Source organism: Chiloscyllium punctatum, chromosome 39 (genome assembly GCF_047496795.1).
Source record: "Chiloscyllium punctatum isolate Juve2018m chromosome 39, sChiPun1.3, whole genome shotgun sequence".
Classification (NCBI taxonomy): Eukaryota; Metazoa; Chordata; class Chondrichthyes; order Orectolobiformes; family Hemiscylliidae; genus Chiloscyllium; species Chiloscyllium punctatum.
The window spans coordinates 9815120-9828505 of NC_092777.1; the positions used below are offsets into that span (position 1 = coordinate 9815120).

At 44.3% G+C, this 13386-nt stretch overlaps 1 protein-coding gene across 4 annotated transcripts in view; it reads right to left on the bottom strand.

The window, feature by feature from the left end:
- LOC140463807 (xylosyltransferase 2-like) overlaps positions 1 to 13386 on the bottom strand; it is a 170527-nt gene that overhangs the window by 112431 nt on the left and 44710 nt on the right. For all 4 annotated transcript variants that reach the window (XM_072558148.1, XM_072558146.1, XM_072558147.1 and 1 more), the window contains exon 3: positions 4354 to 4529. In XM_072558148.1, coding sequence (XP_072414249.1) covers positions 4354 to 4529 — 176 coding nt within the window. The remainder of the gene's footprint in view (positions 1 to 4353; positions 4530 to 13386) is intronic.

Here is a 13386-nt window from a genome sequence, read left to right on the forward strand (position 1 = left end):
CCACCTCCTCCAAGACTTGCGTTTCCCCGGCCCCCAATGCCGCATCTTCACCATGGATATCCAATCCCTCGACACCTCCATCCGCCATGACCAGGGCCTCCAAGCCCTCAGTTTTTTCCTCTCCAGACGTCCCCAACAGTACCCTTCCACCGACACTCTCATTCGTTTGGCCGAACTGGTCCTCACCCTTAACAATTTCTCCTTTGAATCCTCCCACTTCCTCCAGACCAAAGGGGTAGCCATGGGCACACATATGGGCCCCAGCTATGCCTGTCTCTTTGTTGGCTACGTAGAACAGTTGATCTTCCGTAATTACACCGGCACCACTCCCCACCTCTTCCTCCGCTACATTGATGACTGCATTGGCGCCACCTTGTGCTCCCGCGAGGAGGTTGAGCAATTCATCAACTTCACCAACACATTCCACCCTGACCTTAAATTTACCTAGACCATCTCTGACACCTCCCTCCCCTTCCTGGACCTCTCCATCTCCATTAATGACGACCAACTTGACACTGACACTTTTTTACAAACCCACCGACTCCCACAGCTACCTGGATTACACCTCTTCCCACCCTACCTCTTGCAAAAATGCCATCCCGTATTCCAATTCCTCCGCTGTATCTGCTCCCAGGAGGACCAGTTCCAACACAGAACACACCAGATGGCCTCCTTCTTTAGAGACCGCAATTTCCCATCCCACATGGTTAAAGATGCCCTCCAACGCATCTCGTCCACATCCCGCACCTCCACCCTCAGACTCCACCCCTCCAACCATAACAAGGACAGAACGCCCCTGGTGCTCACCTTCCACCCTACCAACCTTCGCATAAACCAAATCATCCACCGACATTTCCGCCACCTCCAAAAAAGACCCCACCACCAGGGATATATTTCCCTCCCCACCCCTTTCCGCATTCCACAAAGACCGTTCCCTCCGTGACTACCTGGTCAGGTCCACGCCCCCAAACAACCCACCCTCCCATCCTGGCACCTTCCCCTGCCACCGCAGGAACTGCAAAACCTGCGCCCACACCTCCTCCCTCACCTCCATCCAAGGCCCTGAAGAAGCCTTCCACAGCCATCAAAGTTTTATCTGCACATCCACCAATATCATTTATTGTATCTGTCGCTCCTGATGCGGTCTCCTCTACATTGGGGAGACTGGACGCCTCCTAGCAGAGCGCTTTAGGGAACATCTCCGGGACACCCGCACCAATCAACCAAACCGCCCTGTGGCTCAACATTTCAACTCCCCCTCCCACTCTGCCAAGGACATGGAGGTCCTGGGCCTCCTTCACCGCCGCTCCCTCACCACTAGATGCCTGGAGGAAGAACGCGTCATCTTCCGTCTCGGAACACTTCAACCCCAGGGCATCAATGTGGACTTCAACAGTTTCCTCATTTCCCCTTCCCCCACCTCACCCTAGTTCCAAACTTCCAGCTCAGCACTGTCCCCATGACTTGTCCAGACTTGTCCTACCTGCCTATCTCCTTTTCCACCTATCCACTCCACCCTCTCCTCCCTGACCTATCACCTTCATCCCCTTCCCCACTCACCTATTGTACTCTATGCTACTTTCTCCCCACCCCCACCCTCCTCTAGCTTATCACTCCACGCTTCAGGCTCTCTGCCTTTATTCCTGATGAAGGGCTTTTGCCCGAAACGACAATTTTACTGCTCCTCCGATGCTGCCTGAACTGCTGTGCTCTTCCAGCACCACTAATCCAGAATATATACACACACACACACACACACACACACTCATACCCACAGGCTCACGCTCATATGCACATTCAATTTGTCACTCTTACATGCGCACACATATAAGCTTATGGGGTGAATTTGTTTTTGCACAATTACATTTTATTTTGCTCAAAAACTGCAGAAATCCATGTAAAACTCTGTAAAATTTTTCTGAGGGTTTGACAGTCTGACATAGCAGTGGGACACACAGACTTCTCACCTTTTGTTTAAAAAGCTGAGCTATCTTCAGAACGTAATTTAAAGTAGTTCTGGGATTTACATATCAAAGAACAGAAACCAGCATATCCCATTATAAAAGATAAAAGTTTTAATCTATGATTGTTTACTGTATCACATCTCCATGACAGTGGCTATAAATTCTGTGAGCATGATCTTAAGCTCCACAAGGAGCGGCACTCCAAAAGTTATTGCTTCCAAATAAACCTGTTGCACTATAATCTGGTGTTGTGTGATTTTTAACTTTGTCCACCCCATTCCAACACTGGCTCCTTCACATCACACTTATCATGGTGGAAGTACTACACAATATGATCAGAGGTCTATTCAATGTGAAACCAGAACTTTATACCCACAAAGGCTATGTAGAGGTCATTCCTACTGATGCTTTGATGAGTACAAGGTCAATTCTGTTTTCCTACTTCTCAGTTCTCTCATCAACCACCACAGGCTCTACCTCTTTATGACTCAGCTATTTTGGTCAGCAATACATCCAATAAGCTACTCTCGAAGATGGACATTCAAGTCCAGAATACACACGCACCCCTTGTCACCCTCAGTGCTCCCTCCGAGTGGTGCCCCCTACATGTGGAGAAGCACTCATTACTGGATTTTGTGCGTGCGCAATGGCAGACATATTTGGCAATCTCATGGCAGTTTCCTTGCATATGGTTGGCTTAATGACATGAGACTTTATAAGATCCTGAAGAAATATTGAAGCCTCCCAAGACAACCACTTCCTATGTTATCCAGTGACCATCTTGTTTGCAACAATGCCAATAAAGTACAGTTCCATGAGTACGACTGAGACAGGCCATTGTATGACTGAGACAGGCCATTGTTTGACTGGTCTCTGGGACAGCTCTCTCCATTTTAACACATCCCCAGATGTTGGTAAGGAGGATTTTGCAGGGTTGACAGGGTTGGATTTACTGTCCTTTTTTCTAGTGCCTAGGTAAATGCCAGGTGGTCTGCCCAGTTTTATTCAATTGGTTAGAATCCGTAGTGGTTGACACAACTGACTGGCATAGTCAGCTGTTTCAGAGAGCAGTTCAGAGTCAAACTAGTTAGTTGCGAGTCTGACAGAGTCAAAATGTCACACATCGACAGCACAGAAAAACACCTTGCCATCTATCATGTCCATGCTGGTCAAAAACCACCACTTAACCATTCTAATCCCATTTTCTAGCACATGGCCTTGTGTGCCTTGGCATCATGTGTACATCTAAACACTTCTTCAATGAGTGCTTCTGCCTCTACTACCCTCCGAGACAGTGAGTTCCAAATTCCTACTACCCTCTGGTTGAAAAGATTTTTCATCACATTTCCTCTAAACCTTCTGCCCCTTATCTGAAATCTATGCCCCCTAGTCATTGATCCCTCCATCAAGAAGTGTCTTCCTATCTACCGTATCTATGCCCACCATAATTTTATACATCTCAAGTCACGTCCCCTCTCAATCTCTTTCTCCTGGGCTTTAAGGAAAACATCCTCACACTGCCCAATTTCTCTTCATAACTGAAAATCTCTAACCCAGATAATAGACTGGCAAATCTCCTCTGCACTCTCCCCAGTGGTATTATATCCTTCTGATAATGTTGATTTCAGAATTTCAACACTCTAGCTGTGGCCTAGCATAACCTCCCTGCTCTTAAACTCTATGCCGCGGTGAATAAAGGGGAAGTATACCGTATGGCTTCTTAACCACTTTATCCACCTGTCCTGACACTTTAAGGGGCATGCCCACTAAGGTCCCTCTGATCACCTGTGCCTCCCAGGATCGTATCATCCAACATAGAACACAGAACAGTACAACACAAGAACAGGCCCAGCTTTTTCAAGGAGAATTCCAGATCATCACCATTGTGAAGGGTATGTAGGTTAGTTTGATTTTAGAGTAGGATAAAAGGTCAGCACAATATCAAGGGCTAAAGGGCCTGTACCGTGCTATACCGTTCCATGTTCTATGTTCGAAAATACTTCCTGAATTCATTCCTGAATGATCTAGCTCTAATTTCAAGTTTGTGTGTCACGCCACTCTGGAGACTTTTTCCCCAATTTCTTTGGTATTTTAGACACTGTTATGAGTTCAACCATCTAAATTCAGAAAATGTCGAGCCTAGTCTGTTACCATTTTAGTAAACCTGTAGTAACTCCCTTCCTAGTTTATTATTCCTTGGGCTTGATGCCCCTTTGCCCCAATTTCGCCTTGCATTATGCTCGTCCTTTCTAACTTGTATCCAGGTTTGTAACCATGTCAGTACTGTTTAACATTTGTCCAAACTATGCAATACGTGAATGGTCTTTTCAGTATGAAAACAACCAGTGATCAGGGCATTTGTGAATATCAGTAATGCAGGAGTACCAACCTTGTCCACATGGATGTAATAAAAGTGATACTGATGATAGATGGCTTTGATCAGCCGCTTGAGCTGCCTGAAGGCTCTACCATGAACGACGAGCATATATACAATTCTTACTGGGGTTTGGATTGATGCCACATCCACACTGCTGTCGTCCCACTGGATGTTGTTGTTAGGTTTCCCTACAAAAAAACACTTAAATTAGTACAATAATGACAGGTGGACTTGAGTCTAAAGAAATCCTTCATAGGTTCCTTTCAATTCACTTCTCCCACAGTGAGGTTGAATCAATAATGATAATTGAATTGAAAAGCAAGGAAGTTATGAAAAATTCGGTCTCAGATGAGGAACAGTCCCCAATTCTGGGCACTGTTTTAGGAAAGACATGAAGGCCTCGGTGAAACTGGGGAGAGAATTTACTGCAGTAATGGGGAGAGAAAACGAACAAAAAGCTTCAGTTACTTGGACAAATTACAGAAGCTGGAAATGTTCTTAGAGCACAGAATGTTAAAGGGAGATTTGATAAAAGCATTCAAAATTATAAGGCAGTTTCATTCAGCTAACATAGGTCATAGAGGATTCAAGCAAATAAAATATTCAATTGAAAGATAAAAATTATGAACAGTAATGCAGCGAGTTGTGAGCTAGAGTGTGATGCCTGAAGGTGTGGTGGCCATTGATTTCAATAGTCTGAATTAGTGGTGCTGGAAGAGCACAGCAGTTCAGGCAGCATCCAAGGAGCTTCGAAATCGACGTTTCGGGCATCAGGAATAAAGGCAGTGAGCCTGAAGCGTGGAGAGATAAGCTAGAGGAGGGTGGGGGTGGTGAGAAAGTAGCATAGAGTACAATGGGTGAGTGGGGGAGGGGATGAAGGTGATAGATCAGGGAGGAGAGGGTGGAGTGGATAGGTGGAAAAAGTGACAATCAAGGGAACTGGATAGATACATCAAAATAAACCAAGAACAACACAGCAGAGGAACGGGTCCTTTGGCTATCTAAGCCTGCTTGGGCATATTTTGCCCTTCCATACTGTCTTCATTTACAGGATCTGGATCCCTCTACCCTCTTCTCATATATGTATTCAGTCAAGTGCTTCTTGAATGTTGCTAATTGTGTCTGCTTCCACCACCATCTCTGGCAGCACATTCCATGCACTCGCTACCCTTTGTGTGAAAAAGTAGCCTTAAACATCTCTTTTAAACTCACCTCCCCCAACCCCATCTCTATTGCACCATGAACGTCTATCCCCTAGTAATTGACCATTCCATGCCTCACATTTTCCACTCTATCCATGCCATTCACAATCTTATAAACATCTATCAAGTTGCCTCCAGTGAAAATAAACCCAGTCTATCCAACCTTTCTTCATAGCTAAAATCCCACATATCAGGCAACATCTTGGTAAACCCTGGCTGTACCCTCTCCAGAGTAGCCACTTCCTTCTGGTACTGTGGTGACTAGAACTGTACATAATATTCCAAGTGTGGCCTAACTAAAGTTATTAAGTGCAGCATAACTTGTCTATCCTTATACTCAATGCCTTTTCCAATGAAGGCAAGCCAGCCATTGCCTTTTTTTTTTTACTACCTTACCTACCTGCTCTGCCATCTTCAAAGACCTGTAGATCTGGACATCCAGATCCCTTTGCAAATCAATACTCCCAAGGGTTCTGCCATACACTGCCATAATTTCTAACTGTACTTGACCTTCCAAAATGCATGAATTACACTCCATCTGCCATTTTTCTGTCCATGCCTCCAACTGATCTATATCCTGCTGTGTCCTCTAACAATCCTCCTCACTATACACAACTCCACTAACCTTTGTATCATCTTAAAACTTACTAATTTGACCAGCCACATTTTCTTCCAAATCATCTTTGTAGCCCATGGACAGCAGAAGTCCTAGCACTGATCCCTGTAGAACACCACCAGTCACAACCCTTCATTCCGAAAAGCATCCTTCCACCACTCCCCTCTGTCTCCTATGCCAGTTCTGCATACATCTTGCCAGCTCACCCCAGATATCATGCGACTTTACCTTCAGTTCCAGTCTGCCATGTGTAAAGCAATGAGAAAACAGCAGCCGTGTTCACATTTATTGTCTATCCAAAACTGCCCTTGAGAAGATGGTGCCGTCTTCAACTGCAGCAGTCCAGTGGTGGATGCAGTCAATACAGTGTGGAGCTGAAGAAAGCAGCATCAGAGGAGCAGGGGAGTTGATGTTTCAGGTGGGGACCTTTCATCAGGAAGGTTGATTCATCTGCTCCTCTGATGCTGCTTGACCTGCTGTGCTTTTAACAGCTCCAAACTTTATCGACTCTGACTTTCTAGCATCTGCAGTTCTCACTATCTCCACGTGGTGTATGCACACTCACAATACTGTTAGGGAAGGAACCGCAGCATGTTCACCCAGTGACAATGAAGGGACAGCAATAAAATTATCAGGCAGGAATGGTGTACCACTCGAAGACACACCACCATTTGCAAGTTTATCTGAATTAGGGAGTTGTGGATAATAAGAAAGGATATCAAAGAATGCAGCAGGATATAGTTCAGTTTGAATATTGGACAGAAAAATGGCTGTTGGAGTTTAATCTGTAGAAGTCTGAGGTAATGCATTTTAGGAGGTCAACTGTGAGAGGAACATATCCTGTAAATGGCTAGACCCAAAGGAATATTGATACAGAGGGATTTGAACATAGAACATAGAACAATGCAGCACAGGAACAAACCCTTCATCCCACAATGTTGTGTCCAATTAAACTAATCTCTTCTGCCTCACCTTGGTCCAGATCCACTTTTGGAATATTGTATGTAGTTCTGACCTTCTTCCCATAGGAAAGACGTTGTGAAACTTGAAAGGGTTCAGAAAAGTTTTACAAGGATGTTGCCAGGGTTTGAAGATTTAAGCTACAGGGAGAGGCTGAATAGGCCGGGGCTGTTTTCCCTGGAGCATCAGAGGCGGAGGGGTGACCTTATTAAAGATTCATAAAATCATGAGGGACATGGACAAGGTAAATAGACAAGTTCTTTTCCCTGGGGTGGGAGAGTTCAGAGCTAGACGGCATAGGTTTAGGGTGAGAGGGGAGAGATTTAAAAGGGACCTAAAGGACAACTTTTTCACTCAGAGGGTGGAGCATGTATGGAATGAGCTGCCGGGAGTGGTACAATTACAACATTTAAAAGGCATCTGGACAGGTATATGAATAGCAAGGGTTTAAGAGGGATATTAGCCAAGTGCTGGCAAATGGGACTAAATTAATATAGAATACCTGGTCAACATGGCTGAGTTAGACCGAGGGGTCTGTTTCCGTGCTGTGCATCTCCCTTATTGTATCTGTCTCCACCATCATCCCTGGCAACATTATCCAAATACCTACCACTCTGTGCAAAAAAAAACTTGTCTCTCACATTTCCTTTGAGCTTTCTCCATCCTGCCTCAAATGCATGCCCCCTAGCATTCAACACGTCAATTCTGGGAAAAAGATTCTGACTGTCAACCCTATCTATGCATCTTATAATTTTGTCGACTTCTATCAAGTTTCCCCTCAGCCTTCGCTGCCCCAGAGAAAACATCCCAGTTTTTTTTCTGAACCTCTCCTTATAGTTCATGCTCATTATACAACACCAGGTTATAGTCCAAAAGGTTTATTTGAAATTACAAGCTTTCAGCATGCTGCCCCATCACTAAAGGACAACGAAAATTACAGCTCACAAACGGGCCCTTCAGCACTCCAAGCCTGTGCTAATCCAGATCCTGTATCTAAAGCTGTCAGCTATTTTCTAAGGATTTGTTCCCCTCTACTCTCTAGCCATTCATGTGTCTGTCTAGACACATCTTAAATGATGCTGTTCTGCCCACCTCTACCACCTTCACTGGCACACATTCCAGGCACCCAGCACTCTCCGCGTAAAGAACTTTCCATGCATGTTTCGTGACCCCTAGTAATCGAGTCCCCCGATCTGGAAAAAGCTTCTTGCTATCCACCCTGTCTATACCTCTCATGATTTTGTCGACCTCAATCAGGTCCCCCGTCAACCTCTTATGAAAATAGAGGTCTTTCTAATGAAAATAATCCTAATCGACTCAATCTCTCTTCATAGCTAGCGCCCTCTATATTAGGCGACATCCCACTGAACCACCTCTACACTCCCTCCAAATCATCCACAACCTTCTGGTAATGTGACGACCAGAACTGTATGCAGTATTCCAAATATGACCGAATCAAAGTCCTATACAACTGTAATATGACCTGCAAATTCTTGTACTCAATACCACGTCACATGCCATACACCATCTCGACCACTCTATCAACCTGTGTTGCCACCTTCAGGATACAATGGACCCGAACACCCAGATCTCTCTGTACATCAGTTTTCCCCAGTGTTTTTCCATTCACCGTATAGTTCACTCTTAAATTGGACCTTCCAAAATGCATCACCTCGCATTTGCCCGGATTGAACTCCATCTGCCATTTCTCTGCCCAGCTCCCCAATCTATCTATATTCCTCTGCATTCCCTGACAATCCCCTTCGTTATCTGCTATTCCACCAAACTTTGTATCATCTGCAAACTTGCTAATCAGACCACCCATACCTTCCTCCAGATCATTTATGTATGCCACAAGCAAACAGCATGGATCCCTGTGGAATACCACTGGTCACAGTTCTCCATTTAAGAAACTCTCTTCCACTACTACTTTGTCTCCTGTAGCCCAGCCAATTCTTTATCCATCTAGCTCGAACACCCTGAACCCCATGAAACTTCATTTTCTCCATCAGTCTACCATGGGAACCTTATCAAATGCCTTACTTAAGTCCATGTATGTGACATCTCGTCCTTCAAGACACACAACAACACAGAATGAGCAGAAACTGATAGCCAAGTTCCAGTCCCATGCAGATGTCCTCAACCATAATCTTGGGTTGATGTCGTGCTACATGTAACCCCGTCATACTGTTGTGTGTAAAATCTTCTTTACTGCTCTGTTTTGACACTATCACCTTGATTACCTGTTACTATCTCTCTATCTTAATTAGTTTGTACAGTTTTGGATTACTTGTTATTGCCTCACCATGCAACTCATACTTAATACATTATTCCAGCCATTTGATTTGTCTCGAGCGCCATTCTATTTTTGACTTTTGGTTAGTATTAATCAGATCACAGGTCATCCCTTCACTTGCTGTTCAGCTGTTGACACTTTACTCACACCAATACACATTTCTGACCACCTGCAAAGACTTGCTATTCAACCTGTCGATACTCCACTCACACTATTCTTAATTACCTGTAATGATCTTGCCATTATCTCTCTGCATATAAATTCTGTGCCTTCCCTCCACTTCATTTGACGAAGGAGCAGAGCTCCGAAAACCTGTTTGATGATAACCTGGTGTCATGTGACTTCTGACTTGTCCATATTTGTACAGATCAAAACGTCATCTGCCATTTCTCCGTCCAATTTTCCAACTGTTTTATATCCTGCTGCGTCCTTTGATGTCCACAACTTCATGTCATCTGCAAACTTACTAATCAGACTATGAATGCCCGTGCCAATCATACACTAACTAAACTAAAACACAAACCTTCTGTCCTTATTCGGTCCATATCTCCCTATTCATGTAACCATGCAGGTGCCTCTTAAATACCACCATTATGCCGCTTTCACCACCTCTTCTAGCAGTGCATTCCAGGCTCCTACCACTCTGCATGAAAAGCCTCCCGCGCACATCTGCCTTAAAGTTTCCCCCTCTCACCTTGAACCTGTGCCCCTTGTAATTGAAACTTCAACTCTGCGGAAAAGCTTCCAACTATCCACACTATCTACGCCTCTCATAACTTTGTAGACCTCTGTCATGTCTCCTCTCAGCAACTGTCCTTCCAGTGAAAACAGTCCTAGAAAAAAGTTGATTTTGAAACACAAACAGAAACAGAGAAAACAAGTACTTGTTATTAAGAGGAACAAAACAGTTACTGCTGTGAGAAAACGAAGCATTGTTTAACAACCAAAAATGATGCCAGACAGAGTTCAATTTCTGTTCGAAAGGAAAGGGACAGAACAAACGGGACTGTTAAAAATCTAAACCTAATTGAAATGGAGAAAAACCACAGAAAGTTGAAATACAGAAAGACTTGCTTGTGCATGAAACACAGAAAGCTACCATACAGGTTCAACAGCTTAATAGAATGCTGGCACCTATTTCAACGGGGTTGGACTGTAAGAGTCAAAAAGTCTTACTGCAAGAGTACAAGGTGCTGGTGAGACCACATCTGTACTGTTGAGGAAAGTTCTGATCCCCTTATTTGAGGAAAGCTATTTCATTGGAGGCAGCTCAAAGTTTCACTAGGGTGGAAAGCCAGGAGCACTCAACTCCGAACCTCTAGGCAAGACAGATGAACTCAAGCGGTGTCTTGAACTTCAAGACAACTTTTCAATGAGATTAACATTGAGGAGCCCCAGCAAAACTGAAGTTGATGGGTATCAGGGGTAAGTCTTTGGTGGTTGGAGTCATACTTAGAACAAAGGAGGATGGATGCATTTGTTGGTGGTTGATCATCTCAGGAGTGACTCAATGTAACTTCTGAGCCCAACCATCTTCAGATGCTTCATCAATGACTTTCCCTCTATCATAAGGTGAGAAGTGGGGACGTTCACTGATGATTGAACAATGTTTACAACCATTCATGAAGTAGCCTGTCCCCATATGCTACAACATATGGACAGCATCCAAGCTTGAGTTGCTGACAAGTAGTAAGCAACATTCACACAACACAAGTGCCAGACAATTACCATCTCCAATAAGAAAGAAGCTGTTTACATTCAATGGCATTACCATCACTAAATCCACCACTGTTAGTATCCTGGGGAATTACTATTGAACGGATCTGGGTCAGCCATATAAATACTGTGACTACAAGAGCAGGTCAGAGGCTCAGAATTCTGCAGCAGTACCAGTAACCATGACCATCTACTAGAAACAAGTTAGGACTGTGTTGTAATATTCGCTACTTGCCTGGATGAGGGCAGCTTCAACTTTGCTTAAGAAGCTTGACACCACCCAGAACAAAGAAATCTGCTTCGTTGTCACAACATCCACCATTTTGAAACTTGCACTAATGGTGACAATGTGTTCCATTGGAGAGATGCACTGCAGTAATTCGCCAAAGTTCCTCGAACAGTAACTTCCAAATTCAAGTTTGCACATTCTCCCCATGTTCGCATTGGTTTCCTCTGGGTGCTCTGGTTTTCTCATTTTTTCATAGGATGCTTGGGCTTATATTTACTGTCCATCCTAATTGCCTTTGAGAAGCTGGTAGTGGTGAGCTACTTTGTTTAATACTTGTAGCTTTTTGGTGAAGATACCCACCGTGCTGTTACAAAAGGATCCAAAAGATGTGCAGTTTAGGTGGATGGTGATACTAAATTGCCCATGGTGTCCAAGATTGTGGAGGTTAGGTGGGTTATCCATGGAAATGCAGAGTTACAGTGATAGGGTCAGGAGATGGGTCTGGGTGGGCTGCTCTTTGGAGGATCGGCGTGGACTTTGAGGCACAGAGTCAAAGAGAAGTACAGCACGGAAACAGACCCTGTGGTCCAACTCATCCATGCCGACCAGATATCCCAACCCAAATCTAGTCCCACTTGCCAGCACCCGGACCATATCCCTCCAAACCCTTCCTATTCATATACCCATCCAGATGCCTTTTAAATGTTGCAATTGTACCAGCCTGCACCACTTCCTCTGGCAGCTCATTCCATACACGTACCACCGTCTGCATGAAAAAGTTGCCCCTTAGGTCTCTTTTATGTCATTCCCCTCTCACCCTAAATACTCTTCAATATGATCATAGTTGGTCATTCAACTCAGTACCCTGTTCCTACTTTTTTTTCTAAACCCTTTGATTCTATAAGACTTAAAATTATATTTAATTACTTCTTGAAAACATGAAATGTTTTGGCCTCATCTGCCTTCAATGGCAGACAATTCTACTGGCTCACTAGTCTCTGGGTGAAGAAATTTCTCCTAAATGGTCTACCCCACATCCTTAGACTGTGACACCAAATTCTGGATTCCCTGGTCATCAAGAATATCCTTCCTAAATTCATTTTTTTAAAATTCATTTGTGGGACTTGGGCTTGGTTGGCTGGCCAGCATTGATAGCCCATCCCTATTTGTCCTTGAGAAGGTGGTGGTTGAGTTGCCTTCTTGAATTGCTGCAGTCCACTTGCTGTGGGTTAACCCACAATGCTGATAGGGAGGGAATTCCAGGATTTTGGCTCAACGACTGTGAATAAAGGGTAGCAAATTTCCAAGTCAGGGTGGTGAGTGGCTTGGAGGTGAACTTGCAGGTGGTGGTGTTCCCAAGTACGTGCTGCCCTTGTTCTTCTAGATTGAAGTGGTCGTGGATTTAGAAGTTGCTAAGGATCTTTGGTGAATTTCTGCCATGCATCTTATAGATAATACACACTGTTGCTACTGAGCACCAGTGGTGGCGGGATTGAATATTTGTAGATGTGGTGCCAATCAACAGGTTGTTTTGTCCTGGATATTGTCAAGCTTCTTGAGTGTTGTTGGAGCTGCACCCATCCAGGCAAGTGGGTAGTAGTCCATCACAATCCTGACTTGTGCCTTGTGGATAGACTTTGGGGTGTCATGAGGTGAGTTGCTTGCCGCAGTATCCCTAGTCTCTGACCTGTTCCTGTAGCCATTATGTTTTTGTGGTGAGTCCAGTTGAGTTTCTGGTCAATGCTAACCCCAAGGATGTTGACAGTGGGGGATTCAATGCTGGCAATATGTTGAATGTCAAGGGGCTGTGAAATTCAACTGTATGGTCCTTTTTGAGTTGTATATGCTTATATGAGCAACCCTTTATTCTTCTAACCTCCAGTGAATATAGCCCAAACTAATCCAGTCTCTTTTCACACATCAGTCCTGTCATCGCAGGAATCTATCTGGTAAACTTTTGTTGCATTCCCTCCATAGCCAGAACATCCTGCCTCAGATAAAAAGGTCAAAACTGCACAAAATATTG